Source organism: Syngnathus leptorhynchus, chromosome 8 (assembly GCF_054491065.1).
Source record: "Syngnathus leptorhynchus isolate UIUO chromosome 8, UIUO_Slep, whole genome shotgun sequence".
Classification (NCBI taxonomy): domain Eukaryota; kingdom Metazoa; phylum Chordata; class Actinopteri; order Syngnathiformes; family Syngnathidae; genus Syngnathus; species Syngnathus leptorhynchus.
This window is the reverse complement of record NC_141202.1, coordinates 6,709,240-6,727,956: the sequence shown is the minus strand read 5'-3', so window position 1 is coordinate 6,727,956 and position 18,717 is coordinate 6,709,240. Positions and strand designations below refer to the sequence as shown.

Here is an 18,717-nt window from a genome sequence, read left to right as displayed (position 1 = left end):
ACATGGAACAGGAAGGCCAGAGCTGAACTCAAACGCACCACCTCTGCACTGTGAGGCAGACGTACAGTTCACTGTGCCGCCGCTCTAAAACCGTATTCATTCATTCGTTCCTTCTTTCCCTCCTAGAAAAGTTGAGTTTTCTGTTGTGTTTTGGATTGTTGTACTGCTGCAGAACCCAAGTTAGCTTCAGCTTGAGGTCACAAATTGTTTGCCTCAAATGACGACCTATGCCCCTGGGCTGAGCCAGTGATTTAGGAAGAAAATATGCTGTGGAACCTAAATTTAGCACAGATTAAACATTCAAGTTATTTAAATAGATGTGTTGCTTCATCTTCTGATCAAATCTGTGATTGGTTATAGTGTTTTTCACCACTATTGTTACTAAGCCCCCCAAAAAACATATTCCAAATTACCAAAAAGATCCAAATCAATACATCAACCATTGAACATGCGCGCGCACACACACACACACACACACACACACACACACACACACACACACACACACACACACACACACACACACACACACACACACACACACACACACGCGCATATTCACACACACAATTCTCGTTGTACTAAGCCAAGGCTCCAAAGCTCTTCTCTTAAAATGCTGTGCATGTTTTCTTTCACTCTCCTTTTTTAATCTAAAATGCCTGCAGCAAATTTGGGCTGAGCAAAAAGGCATGAGAAATAACAGCAAGAGAGTAATAGGTTATGTATGCTGTAAAAAAGGGAAGTGGAAATGTAATGCGGCATCAGAGGGGAAAATGACTGAGGGGTACAAAAGAAGATCGAAAGTACAAGTGAAAAAAGGAGTGAAGGTGTTTATTATTCTGGGGCCGTAGGAGGCTAGTTACAGACAGACTGGCTGGGCCATTTAGAAACTAGTAAGAAATTCACAGCAGATCATTGGCATGGGGCCCATGGATATAAAAAAAATAAAAAATAGATTGCACAGAGGCCATCAACAGCAGAGGGAAGAGGGGGAGTTTGCCTACCCATCATATTTGACCAGAGCAGCGAGTTTACAAAGTTGAAGGCAATCAACAGTAAAGGAATGACTGCATTAAAAAAATGCAGATAAAAAAAGTCACAATACCAATTTAATCCAGGGTTAATTTGTTCTTTCATTCGATTTTCTTCATCAGAAGGAAGAAATTGCAAAGTGGCTAGCTCTACACTACCAATACTACACTGAAATGTTCCACTGGCCAGTAATCAAACAGAATAGTACAACAGAGTGGTACTAATCAGTACTAATAGTCGTAATATTCCAGTATACCTCTGACAAAGAACAATAAACCAGGTAAAACAAGAATACTGGACCAAATTATACTGCTTGGTGGCAGTTCTGACAGAGCCGTGCAGAAAATGGCGATAAAATACATTTTTATTTATTATTAGCACCGATGTTAATACATTGCACAACTCTTCTTTCACATACCTGCAAGTACGTTGGAACGTATTTCCAAATATTCAAACGTACTTGCAAGTTTGTTCAATTGTATTTGCTGGTACACATTTCTTTACTTGACATTTGCTAATGGAAGCATGTTTTTAGATTTGCACGACAATTACAAGCATGTAATAAGGAATCTTGAGCACAAAAGCGTGTTTTGACTGCAGCAAAATTGCTGAGTACTCATCTGCCACATGCCCATACAAAGAATCTGCTTGCACAGGCACCCACATACATACGCATGGCAAACCAAGGTGTGCCTTTGTTCAAATTAATGACCAGTTGCCTCAGTGCATCGCCTTCAATAAGATTGTATTGTACAAACCAGATTAAACACCTCTGGATGGATGCATGGTGCAGAAGTAAAGGACCTCCATGTCTTGGACTTGCTAGCTCAGAAATCTCGCCGGCTCAGACACTTGGCATTGCCATGAAGTCACAGGTACAAACAATAACGTCTCTAATGGCAATAATGAGCCGAAATAAAGTAGACATAAAGGTTGGTCAAGTGTAATACAGGCACTTCAAGAGAGTATTAGTTTGCTACACTTAGCCCTGTATGAACAACGAATCAAGGTGAATGCAACTATCAAAGATGCAGTATCTTCTGCAAGTAAGCATACATATATGGCACTCTTTGAACTGGAGCATGGATGTAAACAGCACTGCATGACAATATGCACGTACAACTGGCACATTCCTGGACAAGAAAAAAAAATTCTAACAGATATTTTGAACAATATTTTTCCTTTGGGAAGTTGTGTTTTGATTGTAATTCACGTAATTATTACTTATTGGAATAAGACCTCATCAACAACAAAACTGTGGAACAATTTGCTCAACACAAATTCCTACAACAATATTTAATCATAATGTACCATGCTACCAGAAAAACCCTTATGTGGACACATTTTAAGCATCACTAGTCAACACCATAGATACTTGCCACTATCATATAGCATCAACTACAAATCATATACACTTGATGCATTTTGTCTTGTATTTTCAAGCAAAATAAAATCATACTAATTACCTTTTTTTCATACAGAAAATATAACCTGCAATTGTATGAGTATGGTTCAAGCTCATACACAAGTACAGTGGAGCCTCGGTTTTCGAACATCCCGGTTCTCGAACAAATCGGTATTCGAACAAAAAATTCGGGATTTTTTTGCTTCGGATGTCGGAGGAAATTTGGTTGTCGAACCTCGCGAGATGAGCCGAGAGGACCCGCATGCCAACTGACTCCGTTATTATGTTCTCGTTACTCTGATGATTGCATCATCAACTCTAATCATGCCTCCAAAGCAAGCAAGTGGGAGCAGTAAAGCATCCTAAAACACAAAGACGCTCCTAAAGCAATGCGACAGTGAGCGCCCGGCGCGCTGTGGGCGGTTGCGCGCTCGGACAAAATTAAGCTCCCTGCGCACTGAGGTCCGTTTAAATTTTGGAAAGTCCATTGGGACTTTTAATTTTTTTTCTAAGTTTTAGCGACCACTCTGTCACAATAGTGCGAACAGCGCAGTGCAGGTGCGCGGTCAGCGGCGCGCTACGGTTGCGCGTTCGGCTGTGCGCTGCAGTTGCGCGATCGGACAAAAATAAACTTCCTGCGCACTGAGGTCCACTTCAATTTTGGAAAATACATCAGGACTTTAAAAATATTTTCTAAATTTCAGCGGCCGCTCTGTCACAATAATGCGACCAGCGCGGTGCAGTTGCGTGGTCGGCGACGCGCTACGGTTGCGCGTTCGGCGGTGCAATGCAATTGCGCGATCGGACAAAAATCCGCAAATGAAAAAAAATGCTTTAGAAAAGCGTTTTTTTTTTTCTTGGAACTGATTATTCTTTACCATTATTTGTAATGCAAAAACATGATACGGAATTCAAACGATTCACTTCTCGAACAGCCTTCTGGAACGGATTGTGGTCGAAAACCGAGGCTCCACTGTATCTTATATTATTAATTCATCGTGCTTAAATTTAGACTATAGTCATGATTTAAAATGATGGCCATTCTAACACATGAGAACATATACTCAAATGTTGCTGGTCTATTCACTCTGCCTTCTTCTTGAGTTGTATTGGCCGAGGTCTAAATTGCAGCATGCCTTCCTACTTCTTTATGGGAAACCATGCTGTTACCAGGGTAACCAGCGAACAGGAAGCTTTTAAAGCAATTACAGTCTAATAATAACTAATAGCAATATGTGAAGACTGTCCACATTAAAGTAGTGATTTTTGGGAAGCTGTTTGCCCACGATGACACAATTCTGCCTGGCTGTGTCCGACTGCAGTCACATTCTGAAGGAACTGTGTTGTTTCAAGACTGAGCAATACATTAAATTAACTGTTTTAGCACTTCATCTTAATTCTGCGGGGGTGACCATGCAGAATATTATAGAGTCACGAACATGGACCAAATATGGACCAAAAACATGTACAGTGCAAATGAGGTTCAAATATTTATAAATATAACCTGTGGTCAACATATAAGACTGCGAATCGCCGCCCCCCTCCCCCGGCCCAAACACAAGCGCATCTTATGTTGATGACGTAAATAATAGCTACTTATGGTCAGCAAGCTGGTTAATTCTTTCTTTTTACGCAGCATGCTTTGGTTTGGCGAGGCAGAGAGATAGTGACAAAGATGGGGAGAGGGGGAGGATCTGTTGATAATGTAATGACAATGACGCCCTGGGTTTAAAAAAAAAAAAAAAAAAGGCTGGTGCGTGGACATTACTCTGCACTAAGACAGTCTCCGCGACTCGTTCTTTGGACGAAATCAAGGGAGGTTCACACTTACCATTTCGGGATGAAGTCGTGCTAAAATGGCGAAGGTGGACAGTCTGTCACACAGGCATTTGGTTCTGTGTGAATCGACGAGAACGGTTTTGCAGCCCCTCGCAGACCAGGATCCCAGCAGAGAGGAGCTACATCGACACGCACACACAAAAAGAGGCGATGCGGTCAAAGTAGAGATGGCAAAAGGCAAAGGAAGCAGTCAGAAGCCCAGAGATATACACCAGCATCCTAATCCACTTTATCTCCGTTATTTGCAATCTAAGGCGCAGCAAGAAACGTGAATGCGGTGATATGGAAGCTCTGAGGCGGTGCGCTGCAGGTTTCTGCGCGGACACGTTTATTTCCAAAAGAGAAACAAAAACGAAAACAAAATGCAAACAAACAAACAAAGACATTGCCCTCTATCAAATAATAAAAATTATATTTTGCAAATGCCTATAATGGAATTATCCAAATGTACAAACACTACATCATGTGAAAATATAGGCTATTGTGTTTTGAAAATATTTGTTTTGCATTTGTTGTTTTAAGTCAAGGGTCACACTTTCACTTCACTTCAAGTAGCTTAAACGGATCTCTATTTACCTTGTCCGAGGACAAGTTATTTACATATATGATAATATTTTGTGCAAATCAATGTGTACAAAAGAATACATTGCATATGAATTGTGGGGTGATTGGTCTGTAAAGATCTTACCACTACATCTTACCATTACATTTTGGTGAGATGCTAAATGATTGACATAATTCATAAGTTCCAAATCTTGTCATTGGGCAAAAACCTCTGTTCCTTGAAGTCAATTTGCTTTGCTATGCAGGATCAGAAACTGTAAAATCACACTGTATTTCTTTTTCATGTTAGTTTCACACTTTTGCACATCTTCCAGCAAATTAAATTTAACAAGGGAAATACTGTAAGGCCTACCAGATGCCTGTGTCTGCAAAACCTCTTCCTTGTAATTTGCTGTGCTAATAGCGGCTCCAGATGGACAAATTGTTAACATTTGTGATGCTAATATTTTGGGAATTTATCTCATCCAGATAAAAACATCTAGCAACTTAATTATTGTTGGAAGCGATTGAGTAACTGAGGACTTATGTTCAATTTCTCACCAATGTACCTCATGTTCTAGGAGGAAACGGTCATGACGAAAAAAAGGAAATTCTGTTCGGATGAGTTATTTTTAATCATATTTATCTCACTTCTTCTATGATTCAGGTGGTTTGATACACCTTATTGTGATGTTTATAGATGAAATATGATAACATCCAATGTACAGTCCGCAGAGCTCAGAGCCAGCCTGTTTGCACTGCCATCAAATTCATCCAAATCACTTTAAACTACCTGCATCTATTTAAATGTGGTTCCAGGAGGCATTAGGTTTAGTCTAATTTCAGCCACCAAATTAGCAGGAGCGCCAGGCGTGTCTGAGGAAACACTCTTGGTACACCACATCTCCCAGCATGGGGTAGAAAGATGTACCAAATTTCCAAAAAAGAGCATCAAGGCTTGCATGGGCACAAAATTCAGGATACAACAGTTTGTCCGCAAGATATAAATATTGAGCCCAAAGTCTGCACAAACCGTTAATGTCTTAATCAGTAGTAAAAGTAACATCTGTGGAAATGTGAATATTTACTTGGTACCTCTAATTAACAGTCTTAGCCCTTAAAATTTTGAGTTAGGGGCCACTGTGCTCCAAGAGAAAACAAGGTAGTCTGGAGCCCTGCAATGGTACCTCAAAATGATTGAAATCATTTTAACTAATATTTTGGCTGTTCCGATTTAAATCATTCGGACAGAAGATCTCTGGTCATCTCTTGAAAGAGACTTAAAAGATTCAGGTCCTCTTTTTTTAACTGACTGTTTGGCTAAAGAGTTGAATTGCAGGCAGAGGTATTTTAATTTGTCAATGTGTCCTCATGGATCCGCAACATTACTTGACAAAGTGAAACTAGAAGACTTGGTGATGAAGTCCTGCCTCTCCAGAATACAATGGAGTTTTTATGAGCAAATGCAAAACGAACATATTCAGATTATACTGACTGTACAAGCACAATAAAATATATAGGCTAAAAACTAGTTCACTAGTTTGAATAAATATTTAAACTTATCTTACCTCTCATTCTCATCCCAGGATATACATGTGTGATTGATGGTGCCCTGTTAGATGAAATAATTGTGAAATTGATATAAGAAGGCATTGACTGCATGTTGGCTTGCTCTGAAACACTGATTTGTCACTCACGTTTAACAAGTGAGAGAATTCAACTGTAACTGGAGCAGAAAGAGAAGCAGGAGTGGGTTTTATGGTGACCGATACAATCTTGGAGTTGAGTACTGTGCCATTTCTACAGGGAGAAAAGAGGAAGAAAAGACAAGGGAATGTCACTGTGGCAATCACATTATTTTACAAAACACTAGATTTGTTGCACTGATGCCACAGTGGGCCTTATTTTTGTTTCCAGTGCAAGTCTGGCATTTAGTGTGGTCGCAAGTAACAGCCAGAGGTTGTTGTTTGTTGTTTTTTATCGTTTTCTTTCATTTGGTATTTTACCAGACTTTACAGTTACAGTTGGGACATTAGTCATTGTGAGAGGAAACGATGAATTTTACCAGGCAATTGTGGCGGCATCACTAGCATTAAAATCAGGATGGACGAAGCACATGCTGACTTGACATTGTAGAAACAGAAATAGACACGCTAGGGGTCTGTGCACAACATTGGCATGCAAACTGCAAGAGCTCGCCTTGCAGAGGATGTAGTCGGACGTACATTTAATAATTATATAATAATGATTGTATATAAATGAAGATAATTCCAGTCAGACAAAAGATGATCTCTTGGACTTTGAATGTCTGTTGAAAATGTAAGTATTATGAGGGAACCATGAGGTCAGAAAAAAAAATACTCTGCAAAATTATACTTTTGCATGTTCATTGATGCTTAGCGTAATTTGAGGGCGCCAACCATTTGTGCACCAAGCCAAATTAAAAAAAAACACCGCAGGCAAAACACTGTATGCTCCATTACATTTCTCACGGTTGTAGTTTGTGTGGAACTGACCTCAATAATATTGAGCTTTTAGATTTTGCCCCTCTCATGTCGCTAAATTAGCTAACCAAAATACAAACCACTGTACTCCATATAATACTGTGGTGGTAACCGCAACAAACAAACACAATTATTTTTAAGTGTATAAGACATAATTTAATACAGCTCTTAGTATGCTTGTATAGGAGTTTATGTTCCAAGTAAAGCAATCCGATTTCTTGATTTTTTTTTTTGTTCCTAACATTTGAAGCGTGGCAGATTGTTTCCCAATAGTTTCATAGCATTTCATGCCATTTTATTTTACAGCCTCTTCCCCATTTGTGATTCCTATTTTTCATAGGATCTATCAATCATGAGGAAAGAGACAATCACAAGGAAATGAATTGCTAATGGGGGTTGTATGCCGAACGATTCCGAACGGCCAAACACGTTGAAATCTTGCTCCCCTTTTTGATTCCGCACATCATCAGTGTATGCTTAAAGCAAAATCACCCTTTCACCAGTCCAAAACACAATCAGTCACTTTAATCTTTCATGTCATCTAGTCTCTTGCCTCAAACTCATCTCATTTAGCTGGAGGGGCAAATCAAATGCAAAAAATGAAAAAAGATAAGAATGAAATGAAATGGCAGTGTGAAGAGGAGCTGAGCGAGATGAAAGCAGTTCAAAGACTGCAAACAAACATGGGAGGACTGATGAGATTCAAGGTTTAATTTTCACAATTTTGTATGTTTCTACAAAATCAGAATACATTCTACAACTAAAAAGTACTTGAACATGACGTATGCAAACACTGACTTAAACAGATGGCAGATGGAGATGTAATTGTCACAGTGTGCACTTTTTTTTTTTTTACAAATCAGTTTATTTATTGGATAGACATCAATGGAACTGCTGCACATATGAAATATATTGTCTCAAAATATCTATTTCATCATTAAAAAAAGAAGACTGACAACATAACTGACTGTCGACTATTGCATTGTTGCACAATATTGAGTAAATCTCAGCTGCCTTCACGTACTCCTTTTGCAGCAAAAGTGTAATTAGTAACCCTTTCAAACTTGGTTAAAAGGTAGATGAACCTCGATCGTGGATTTGGGCTACAAGTACAGCCTATACTAGACAGACATGCGAAGAAATGAGTGATGATATACATAACTGTAAAATTGTGTCATATTTGAATACCGCCCAACCATAGTGCGAAAATTCTACAAAATGTAATCTATTTTAAAATAATGAGTCCAACACAACTTTGAAGTAGACTTTCATTCAGTGGTCTTACCTCTGCAAATTCAGAACACTTCCCAAGTTTCTGTACAGAATGATACCTGTTACAAACGTCGAGGAGTCATCTGAATCTGAGAAACAGAGAGATAAGGAAAGAAAAAAAAAATCTGTCAGGGTCACAATTTAAAATCTCAGTATTACAGTCATTGTTTGAACCTGTGGCCTTTGTTTAAAATGTTGCCTACTTGCTTTGATAGAATCCCTTGGACACATTCTTATCAGGTATGTTGCCAAGATCCCTTTAAATATATACCGAAAGTCAAAAATGTTTCCAAAAGTCAAAATAAAGCTGAAAAACTCACAGGCTGAAAAGTCGATAATAGCAGGCCACCAGTTTTTATAGACCTTCAGCGCAAAACACTGGAAATCACAATGTTCATGATGGAGGGGTTTTCATTGTCATAGAAACTTTGTCAAGATCAGCATCTTTAATTGAGTACATCTTGTTTATTTCAAAGCCACCGTGTTGGTGTTTCTTGACACAAAAGGTTGAGAACTGTGTCCATGACTAATGATAGAAGATCTTACTTTATACATGAGCTCAGCTCATCCATGTCTTATCGGGTAGATAATAAACATCATCACTCTATCCCTGGATATGAATTATGAAACGTCTCACTGGTCTATGTTTATCATATTATGTAGTGACTTTTTCTAAAGGAGAGTAATGATTAGATCAACGTTCTCCAGTTTTTCTGGTTCCAAAATGCCTATTTTACATGAGCAAAAACATCACAGGAAACCACCCAAAAAAAACATCACAAAAAGTATTTACATTGAAATAATGACCTTGTCTCAGTTTAGCCACAAAAGTACTCAGGGTGAATATCTGGGTTTGTAAAACTGAACACAAAGTTGATATATTTGCAGAGAGCCATTATAAAGTAAGTATGAGTGGTAACAACTGGCTACACAAATTGATTGGACCTTTTGCCCAAATGAAGAGTATTTGTGTTTTTCCCATCCTTAGTATATGCCACTTGCACAAATAGAACAAAAGATCATTTGACTACCATGTTTTCACTTTTAATCGAAATATACAAGATGGATTTTTCTAAGAATGAGCACGTCGAACGGAAAACCATGAGCACAAAACCAAGATGCATATTTAACTGGGGATTTTGTGAACTTTCTACCCCTGACTGACTGACAGACAGACAGACGGCTCAAATGTGGCACAGGTACAGAGACCTCAGGCAAGAAGAACACTTATTTCCCGCAGATGTTTCAAGGGTAAAAAACAACTCCCATCTGCTGAGCCATCTGAAAACATCCAGCTCCTCTCCACTACGACACTACATGGCAGCTTCATGGTATGCCAAGCTGCAGGCGGAGAATGTAGCTCCGAGGCAACAGCTGAGCTTTCGTGGGCATCCGGGGTGAACCGAGTGAGTCGTGCATTTTGTGTGTAAAGGAGATTATGTATTATGTTTCCTATTCATCTAAATTTAGTCCGACGTATCTGAAATGCATATATGCCAGATTGTCTGTGTCCAAAGAAAAACTTCCCTGGAGGTAACATAAATCAGTGACTCAAATAATTTCTTCAATATGAGGTTGGTTTGTTTGAGTAGTGCTCTGCATGCTTAATTTTTAGTTTGACTGTAAAATGCACAATATTTCCATAAATTGGGGTTGTCTAATAGAATGTGAAAAATAGTCACACTGTAGGAGCAGTCAGTGAAGATCAGCTTCATTTAGGAACTGGCCACATTGGACTTCATGACAAGCTGTGACTCAGCCTGCCTGATCTTGGCTTTTACACTCACTTCACTTCTTATTTTTATTTATTTATTTTTGTCGGGTATGTCATATTCTGGTTTATCAAGACCAGTCGGTGGGGAAAGAAAGATCTTACACGTTCAAACTAAAAATCAGGAGAGAGAATACAAGGCAACTGATTTGTACAAACATCACAAAGACAAACATGAACACCACCACGGTCATTCAGGCCACCTTATTTGTTAATACCAACACACGAGCCACTGAAAGCCTAACAGGTCTGTGATTAAAAACATCCGGCTCCAGCCAGAAGGCGCAACCTCAGCTCTGTTGGATAGCCTCAGGCATATAGGCTGGGATATTTTCAAGACAGCAGCCTCCCAGGGTGAGCACAAGAATATCAGTGAAGGCTGAAGCAGTTACCTCCATGGCACAGATGCCACTGTCAGCAGCAAAATGGACCTATGTGGATGAATACCTCTCTCCATTTTCATCCCCGCCAGCTATAACCATCAATCTGTGTGACCACACAGATGATTTTAAACGGGGTCAACTCCAGAAAGCAGAGCCCCCGGACAACGTTGTAGGACAAGTGCTAAAACTTTGTGCTGACAAGCTGGCCAATGTCCTAACATTTTCCGCATCTCACTCAGTCTGGTCATTGTCCCCAGATGCTCCCAAACATAATCCCATTAGCAGTTAACCAGTTGTGGTCCATCTGGAAATACTAGCAAATTTAAATTTGTAATGTCATCTCCATATGAGTCACACTGAGCATTGCCCTATGAAAGTCATGAAGTCAAAATCTTGAAAAATCCATAGGTAAGACTCACTGGACTATAAACCACAGGGTTTAAAATTTGTGCAAAAAGTAGCAGTTTATAGTCCGGAAAATACGACATTTCATTTTAATACAGTATTTCTATTATTACAAGCAAGTTGCTAATTCATTGACATCATGAGGGTGCACATGCAACACTGGATTTCTTTCCTCAATGCCAGTCATAAGGGTATGTGAGTTTAAATTTATTTTCATTAATCTTTGAGAAGCAGACTTCCGGTCCCTCATCTGAGTACATTGATACTTTTTTTTTTTTTTTTTGCGCTACAGTTTATGAATACAATCTATTTGACTTGCCTTTATTTCAATTTTGACCTTCACTAAAACGTGTCTCAAATAAGACTGATAAAAATTTTGAGAAGCACTGGACTAGAGGCATCTAAATACAAAGAGGTCATTGTCATAAATTTTACAGACACAGATGTGTGTTCATAAACTCACTGCTTCAGGCTACAAGTTCTCGTTACAAACGTCCCTGAGCTGTCTCTGTCACTGTCTTCTGTTAATGCACCTGTTTTCCGGTCACAGCAGACTTGTGACTGCAAGGTATTGAAATTTGCTTCTCTCAGGAGGAGGTGGCATTGCGCTCACACACGCACACTGTTCTGTTTGTGTGAGACTCATTGCACAGTGCATTGCTGTCTTGGCAAGAGAAATTGATCATCCAACGTCAATGTTACATTTTCTAAGCGACGTAATTTGGCCAGCCAAGCCTGGTGCTTGTCGTGTCTGTTTATTATTGTTACATTGTTTTCAAACATGGAGAGGACAGAAAAAGACCTCTTAACAAGTACCTGTTTCTTGTGTCATGCCTGTAAATTAAGCCTATGGCTATCAATATTGATACAGCTTACTTTTCACTATGCTTTTGTTTCTCACTTAACTGACCTATTTCTTTCTTTCTGAGGTGCAGCCAACAATAATTGCAATAATTATCTCAGTAGAGCTGTGCCTCCATTATTAATCAAGTAATCAATTACCCTATATATAGTTGGTGTAGTGTGTGTGCAGAACTCAACCTGGCTTGCCTGTTAGAAGGATGTGTTTAGGGATGATGACTCTATCTTCTGTGTTGCGGGCCCAATCCACCATGCCCCTCCAGCCTTTCATTGGGAAGCTGATGTCTGCGTTACTCAACACTGGGCGCTTGTGGACGCTTAAAACTGTAACAAAAATGACAACCTTAACACATGACATTGGAATTCCCTGGATTAAAATTTTCATCTTGAAACAACAGACCGATAAAGAATGTATGAATTGGAATGTTGGAAAGCTGCAAATAATGGTTTGTTCTGTCTGTCTTGCAGTGAGTGTAAAATGTTTCTGCAGGTAGCAGCATGGCAGTAGTGAATGTACTATTTGCTAAGGAGATGCTGTGCACTTCGAAAAATAAATCATAGTATGCCGCTTGGTTACTCAAGTCTTTCTGATCTCTGTCCGCTCCATGCGGAATAGAGTGTTAGGGATTCTGTTAAGTAAAGGCTCCGCCAAGCATATCGTGGTTTGCGCTGCTCCAGAGGTGGTGGCTGAGTATGATGCTCTGACTTTATGTTCAGTTAGGTGGTTGGTTGGGCTGGTTGTCAGTGTTTTCAAAAAAGAAACAATAACTGTCTAATCTATTTGCAACAGGTATAGACCAACAGCCAAGCCCAAAATGATTCAGAACCAGAATGACAATGAAAATCAATAACTGTCAAGGCCTACCTATGTTATCAGTGACTTCATACATGTCTTGAAAATCTTTCATTCTCAGACCAATGACATCCACAAAGTCCTCAATCAGACGGAAAAGTTCTTTGACGTTTGGGCCCAGCTGTAAAACACACATCATGTGACATTTATTTTCTAGTGTACTCTATGCAATATCAAAAAGATAACGTTTACCAGTTGCACTTCTTCCCATCGGACTCGATTTTCTTCCATTAGTAGATTACTGACTGACTGGACAAAGTTCTGAAACACGGAACATTTTTTTCAGAATTTTGGAAAATATTTGACAAATCAGTAATTGATCAATTTAAAAATGTTATGTGATGTTAGTAATATACGTATGTATAGTAAACATCATAAGATGTCAGTTTTAGAAAAATCAGGCTGAAGCAAACTGTTATTAAGATCTTTTCGATCACTTAGGCCCTAAACCTGGCCTTGATGTTACCCCACTCATTAAAATGTGATTGTTCTAGATAGATACTTTATTGATCGCCAGGGGGAAATCCATATTAATTTGTATTTATAATTTGAGAAACCCAGTTGCAGTTAGTGTTTAGCTTAAGTTGATTTTGACAACATCTTGTTGAATGGAACTGTATTGAATGTATTAACATGTAAGTGAAGAAAAGCTATTTAAGAAAACAAAACATCAAAAAATAAATCACCCTCATGTCAGCGCTGCTGGGACTGTAGTATGCCCTTCTGAAGATCTCGGTCATGTTCTTCAGCACATCCAGGATGGCCTGCAAATCACCACTGTAGCTGGTGCCATCACTGGAAGTCACCCTCAGTTTTGTCATCACTTCAGAGACTCCATCACCCATAAGGCCTCGTTGTGCTTTGGATAAATGATCTCGAGTCTGGCAAAAAGACACTTTTTGTTAGAAATATATCAACAAAATGTAATTATTACTCCCAGATTATTATTTAACTTTCATATAAGTAAACTTAAAATGTGTAGTTGAATCGCCAAACTTAACTGTCAAAGTTTGTTGCTTTGAAATCTTTACTTCACTCAACTATTTATTTCTAAATGTCCTTAGTGTCTCACAGCTTAGATTCAGGGTGCACCCTAGCTGTTCTCCATCTATACTGATCACTTTTATTTTGTAAAAGAAAAAAATAGATACAGCGAATGTTTTGTCCCATTATAACGCAGGCCTTTTGTTTTAAAATTCTTATTAGATGAATGTAGTCTGACCATATTAAAAATGGGTTAGTTTAGTCAGTTAGCAAGACAAAGGCCAAATTTCAATTGAATATAATCAGTACTGTACTGTAGGTGTAACACAGTTGCAACCTGTGTGTATAATGCGTATGTGTGTGTGTGTGTGTGTGTGTGTGTGTGTGTGTGTGTGTGTGTGTGTGTGTGTGTGTTTGGGGGCTTGGACGCCTTTAAGAAGTGGGTACTCACCAAACAGGTAAATCAATGAGACAGCGAACATGACAACACATATTGTCACCCTTATTAGCCTTGCCATGACACTATTATAAAAATGTCCACTCAGCAAAAAAATAAATAAAAACTGGCAGCCCCATGGCCATACTGGGTTACACCTTGTGTCTTAAAGTGTATAAATAGTCATGTTTGCCTTAGGAAACTTGATTCTTTCTGTGGAGATTTCTAACTCATTGTACTCAACCTCGCCAGACTCCTGATTTTGAGTCAAGCCTCAACAGCCAGCTGAACAAACTAGGACAGTTTTTCCTAGCCTATTTTGCTTCGACTCACAAGTCTTAGAAAAGATTCTCGACCAGAGCATATGCCAAAACCCTGACTTGGGTCCCTGCCTGCCCAAACTCTGCACTCCCCCATCAAATCGGCAAGCAGCCAAAGAGGCTATTGTCCACTTCCAACAATGGACCAGCAGAGCTGATTACACATACTTAAGGCCTCAAAAACTTAATTACCCATACTTGATTGCCCATTGGTGTAAATGTAGCTTCTTTTTTTTTTTTTGTACTTTATGTTTCTGAGACCAATATACTGCCTCTTGCCCGCATTACCTCGGATAGCCTCCAATTACCCATGAGTCCAATGACGACAACTGATCAGCAGGAATAGCAAATGCATAACACAGTTGAATCAAGAGTGTCACTGTGTGAGGGCAAACATGTAATATTTATTATTTTTAATATTTTTTACACTGTGCAGTTATAAAAAGAAAAATGTCAAAGTGATGGAAGGAAACACGATAAGTGAAATGAGATTTATGAGCAGCAGGCAGTGTTGTGTTTATGCCAGAACATAGAGCCAAATCTCAGTCTTATATCAAACCCCAAAACACTGAGATCATATCCCTGCCTGCTGAAACAATCACAAACACACAAACACAAATGTGATAATAAAAAAAACATGGATATTTTTCACAATCAATCATTGTAATGATGGTGATTCTTACAATCCCACAATGTGGTCGGTTGAGAGTGTAAAATATTTTATATTTTCTAATAGGAAACACATGGAAAGGGAATGTTTTGTGTTAACCCGGCATTCATTAAGTATGTACTTGTACTAAAATCTAATAGACAAATACTTTGATTACAAATAAGACTTGATGGTCTAAATTTTATGACAAGGATCAATGTTTTAGGTCTATAGGCTCAGTGGTCGTGTTTGCCTCTCAATTCTAAACTTGTGGCTTTGCATGGCAGCAGCCTCCCGTTGGTGTGTGAATGTATGTGTGAATGGTTGAATATGAGGTATTGTAAAGCACTTTGGGTATATATATATATATATATATATATATATATATATATATATATATATATATATATAGTATAAGTGCAGTCTATTTACCATAAATTAAATTAAAGTATAATTAAAATTTGACTTAATCACAGGAGAGTATGTTCTACTTGGACATAATTTGTAGGCACAGCTGTTTGCGCATAATAGAAACTCTTATAGCTTCAGCTGTTTTCAAAATATACAATGCAAATATGAAACTCACCAAAGTCTGTATGCTGCGATAGTCATTAGAAATACACTTCATATAGGTTGGGTTCTCCCAGTATGCAATACCCTCCTCGTCAAGGATGCATCGACGCAAAATCAATCCTGTAATTAGGCAGAAGTAACTATTGTTTTAGAATCTCATCATATATTTGGAACAATGTTTTATACGTGTCTCGGCGGCTGACGCTAACCCATCGCATTGGGAGGACATCGTACTGCTGCTGTATTGCCAGCAGGAGTCATCTTCCAAACAACGTTGGAGTAGTTGTCCTCGATGCATATTTCATGTGGTTCTAATGACACCAAAACATGAATCAAGTTGTTGATAGAATAGCATCACAAAAACATACACATTACCAGTGAAAAATATGGATACTAATGAATGATATCGTTTTGAAACAGTTTCTTTAACACAGGGTTAAATATTTTAGTTTTTCACATTTCTTGAATGTTATTCAACTGCAAAAGCATCACGCAGATAGATTCTATTTACCCGGGCATCTTTTTTCATTGCAGTGTCGAATCTCTTCTCGTTCTCCAGGGCAAGACTGTCCTCCAAAAAAGGGCCCATAACAAATTCTGTGTCTCTGCTGGCTACCCCCACCACAAGTCTTGGAACATCCTGACCACAAAGACCATGGCTGCCATCTGCCATCGACTGAAAGAATATTTGCAATGTTAAAACCTTTGCAAATGGGTACAGCATGCATGGTCTTAATCGTGGACTCTCCCCTACCAGGGCATTCCCCAAGGAAGCAGTCAACGGTTTCCAGCCACTCTCCTCTGCATTCAGAACCTCCAAATGAGGGACCGTTACACTCTCTTGTCCGTTGCATGGTCCCATTAGCGCAGGAAGATGAGCAGGAACTCCAACTTGACCACTCATTCCACTCTCCATCCGCTGAGAATTGACATTTGTAAAGCATAAGAATATTTTACAAAATGTCTTTCAGTAAGTTTTGGTGGCACCCACCGTGCCATATAGTTTACTTCAAAGTCATTCTTAGATATTTTAGAAGCATTGTGTTTCTCACCTGGACAGAGAGCTATATTACAGAATTTAGTCTGTTTCTCTGGACCCTCACAGGGATCTCCTCCAAACTGGGGAGGGGTGCATGTTCGTACTCGAGATCTTAAACCTCTGCCACATGTTGATGAACATAAGCTCCATGGTGACCATTCATCCCACACGCCGGCCACTGCAAATAGAGGAGCTACAGTATGATTTACATACAATAACACCCACATTAATATGATCAAATACATTGTAACTTTTTCCATGATCATAAATTGCGATCCGATGTTTGTTATTGAAAGATTTTCTCTGTCGCTTGAGGCCCCAAACTATCTACGTTGAGGGCATATAGTCTCCTGGGTAACAATCTGGGTTTACTCGAATGACAAGAAAGCATCAAGGAGAGGGCTTGGCAAGTGCAAGGGAGTTAGCTAAACGGACAGGGAAGGGGAACTTACCTGGACAAATAGCAGGATTGCAAGTTCTCTGCTCTTGCAGTGGCCCACTACATTGGGTACTGTACGAGGAGAAGACACAGAAACGCGTGCGACTCTGCCAGCCCTCCCCACATGTAGCAGAACACACACTCCATGCTGACCACTCCTCACCTGAGGTTGAGTCTACTGAGGAGGAAGGGCGGGTAAAGAATGGGGAAGTAGAAAAAAGAGGAGGAGGAAAGGAGAGGGCCAAAACTAATTAGCATGCAGGATCTAGTCTCTGAAGGACGTGTGTGATGAAGGGTGGTTTCTTGCCATAGTACAAAACAGCAGCCCCCTGTAACGTGCAAATTTTCCCGAGCGACATATCGGAATGTCCAATTCCGTAGCAAACCTCAGAGTGACCCCTTTCAAAACAAACTGCTAAGAGTGTCTAGTATAGTATGTGAATAGGAATCAAACAATAATTTGCATAGGTGTGGGCATGTGGCTGAAACGGTTTATTCTTTCCATTTATAATTTATTGGGAAATTAGCTCCTCTAGTTTAGGATATGCAAGTCAACATCAGTGACTATGGCTGCATAGACAATGCTGATGACGGAGGAAGAATTTTGATATTCACAGGTAGAGAGCAGGGAGACGAGAGATTAAATTAATTATTTTTCCTTTTACCCTTGCTACTAGAGTGCACTTGGCCACGTGTTTCAATGAGAAAATACATAAAGCATAACTATATTTTTACAACCTGATGGCTGGACTAAAAAGTGTGTCTTTTTCCTCCTTAGGCGAAGTTATACATATACACGTATATATATAAACACACATGAACAGGCAGTTATCATCAACAGCAAAGAGTGAGGCATGGTCTGATTTAGACAACCGTGTTCTGAGTTTATCATACTCGGGAATTCAACTCACACCCAAATGTATATTATGTCTTGTGCAAAACACATACAGTAGTACATAGTTCCAAATCGCACACATTAGGCACGCAAGAAGAGATTCAGAGTTAAAGAGATGTACTTTTTGGGACAGGGTGGTGGGGATAATGTCACCCCAAATTAAAGCTCTTACCTGTCTGAGGATTTTGCTGTTCATTGTCGGGCTTCTGTCCATCATCAAGCTGCTTACGATTGTCCACTGAACGAAGTGACTGACTGCGAGAAATACGCAGCTCTTTACCTAAGAAAATAGGACAAGGGTGGAAGCAGGGGTTAGAAATCATCACAGCAGCTTGATGCTATTTTTTTTTATTTATTCTATTATTAACATTACATTTCGCTGTCGTAATTTAACATTCATTCTGTTTTCCAGTCACCCAACATTATCAGGGAAACAATTTTGGACTTTAAATGTTGGGTTATATATCACAAAGTCACCATATACAGGATATTCTATTTAAAAATACATACATCT

At 39.2% G+C, this 18,717-nt stretch overlaps 1 protein-coding gene across 6 annotated transcripts in view; it reads right to left on the bottom strand.

Annotated features, from left to right (window-relative positions):
* Positions 1–18,717, bottom strand: part of adgrb1a (adhesion G protein-coupled receptor B1a) — a 59,790-nt gene that overhangs the window by 22,238 nt on the left and 18,835 nt on the right. For 3 of the 6 annotated variants that reach the window (XM_085918344.1, XM_085918347.1, XM_085918349.1), the window contains exons 3-17: positions 18,376–18,483; positions 17,322–17,486; positions 16,883–17,047; positions 16,585–16,749; positions 16,342–16,506; positions 16,040–16,141; positions 15,844–15,950; positions 13,555–13,749; positions 13,061–13,129; positions 12,881–12,989; positions 12,196–12,339; positions 8,609–8,684; positions 6,517–6,619; positions 6,388–6,431; positions 4,269–4,395 (exon numbers count right to left, since the gene is read on the bottom strand). In XM_085918344.1, coding sequence (XP_085774470.1) covers positions 4,269–4,395; positions 6,388–6,431; positions 6,517–6,619; positions 8,609–8,684; positions 12,196–12,339; positions 12,881–12,989; positions 13,061–13,129; positions 13,555–13,749; positions 15,844–15,950; positions 16,040–16,141; positions 16,342–16,506; positions 16,585–16,749; positions 16,883–17,047; positions 17,322–17,486; positions 18,376–18,483 — 1,844 coding nt within the window. The remainder of the gene's footprint in view (positions 1–4,268; positions 4,396–6,387; positions 6,432–6,516; positions 6,620–8,608; positions 8,685–12,195; positions 12,340–12,880; positions 12,990–13,060; positions 13,130–13,554; positions 13,750–15,843; positions 15,951–16,039; positions 16,142–16,341; positions 16,507–16,584; positions 16,750–16,882; positions 17,048–17,321; positions 17,487–18,375; positions 18,484–18,717) is intronic. The other 3 variants (XM_085918345.1, XM_085918346.1, XM_085918348.1) reach the window with 3 other exon arrangements.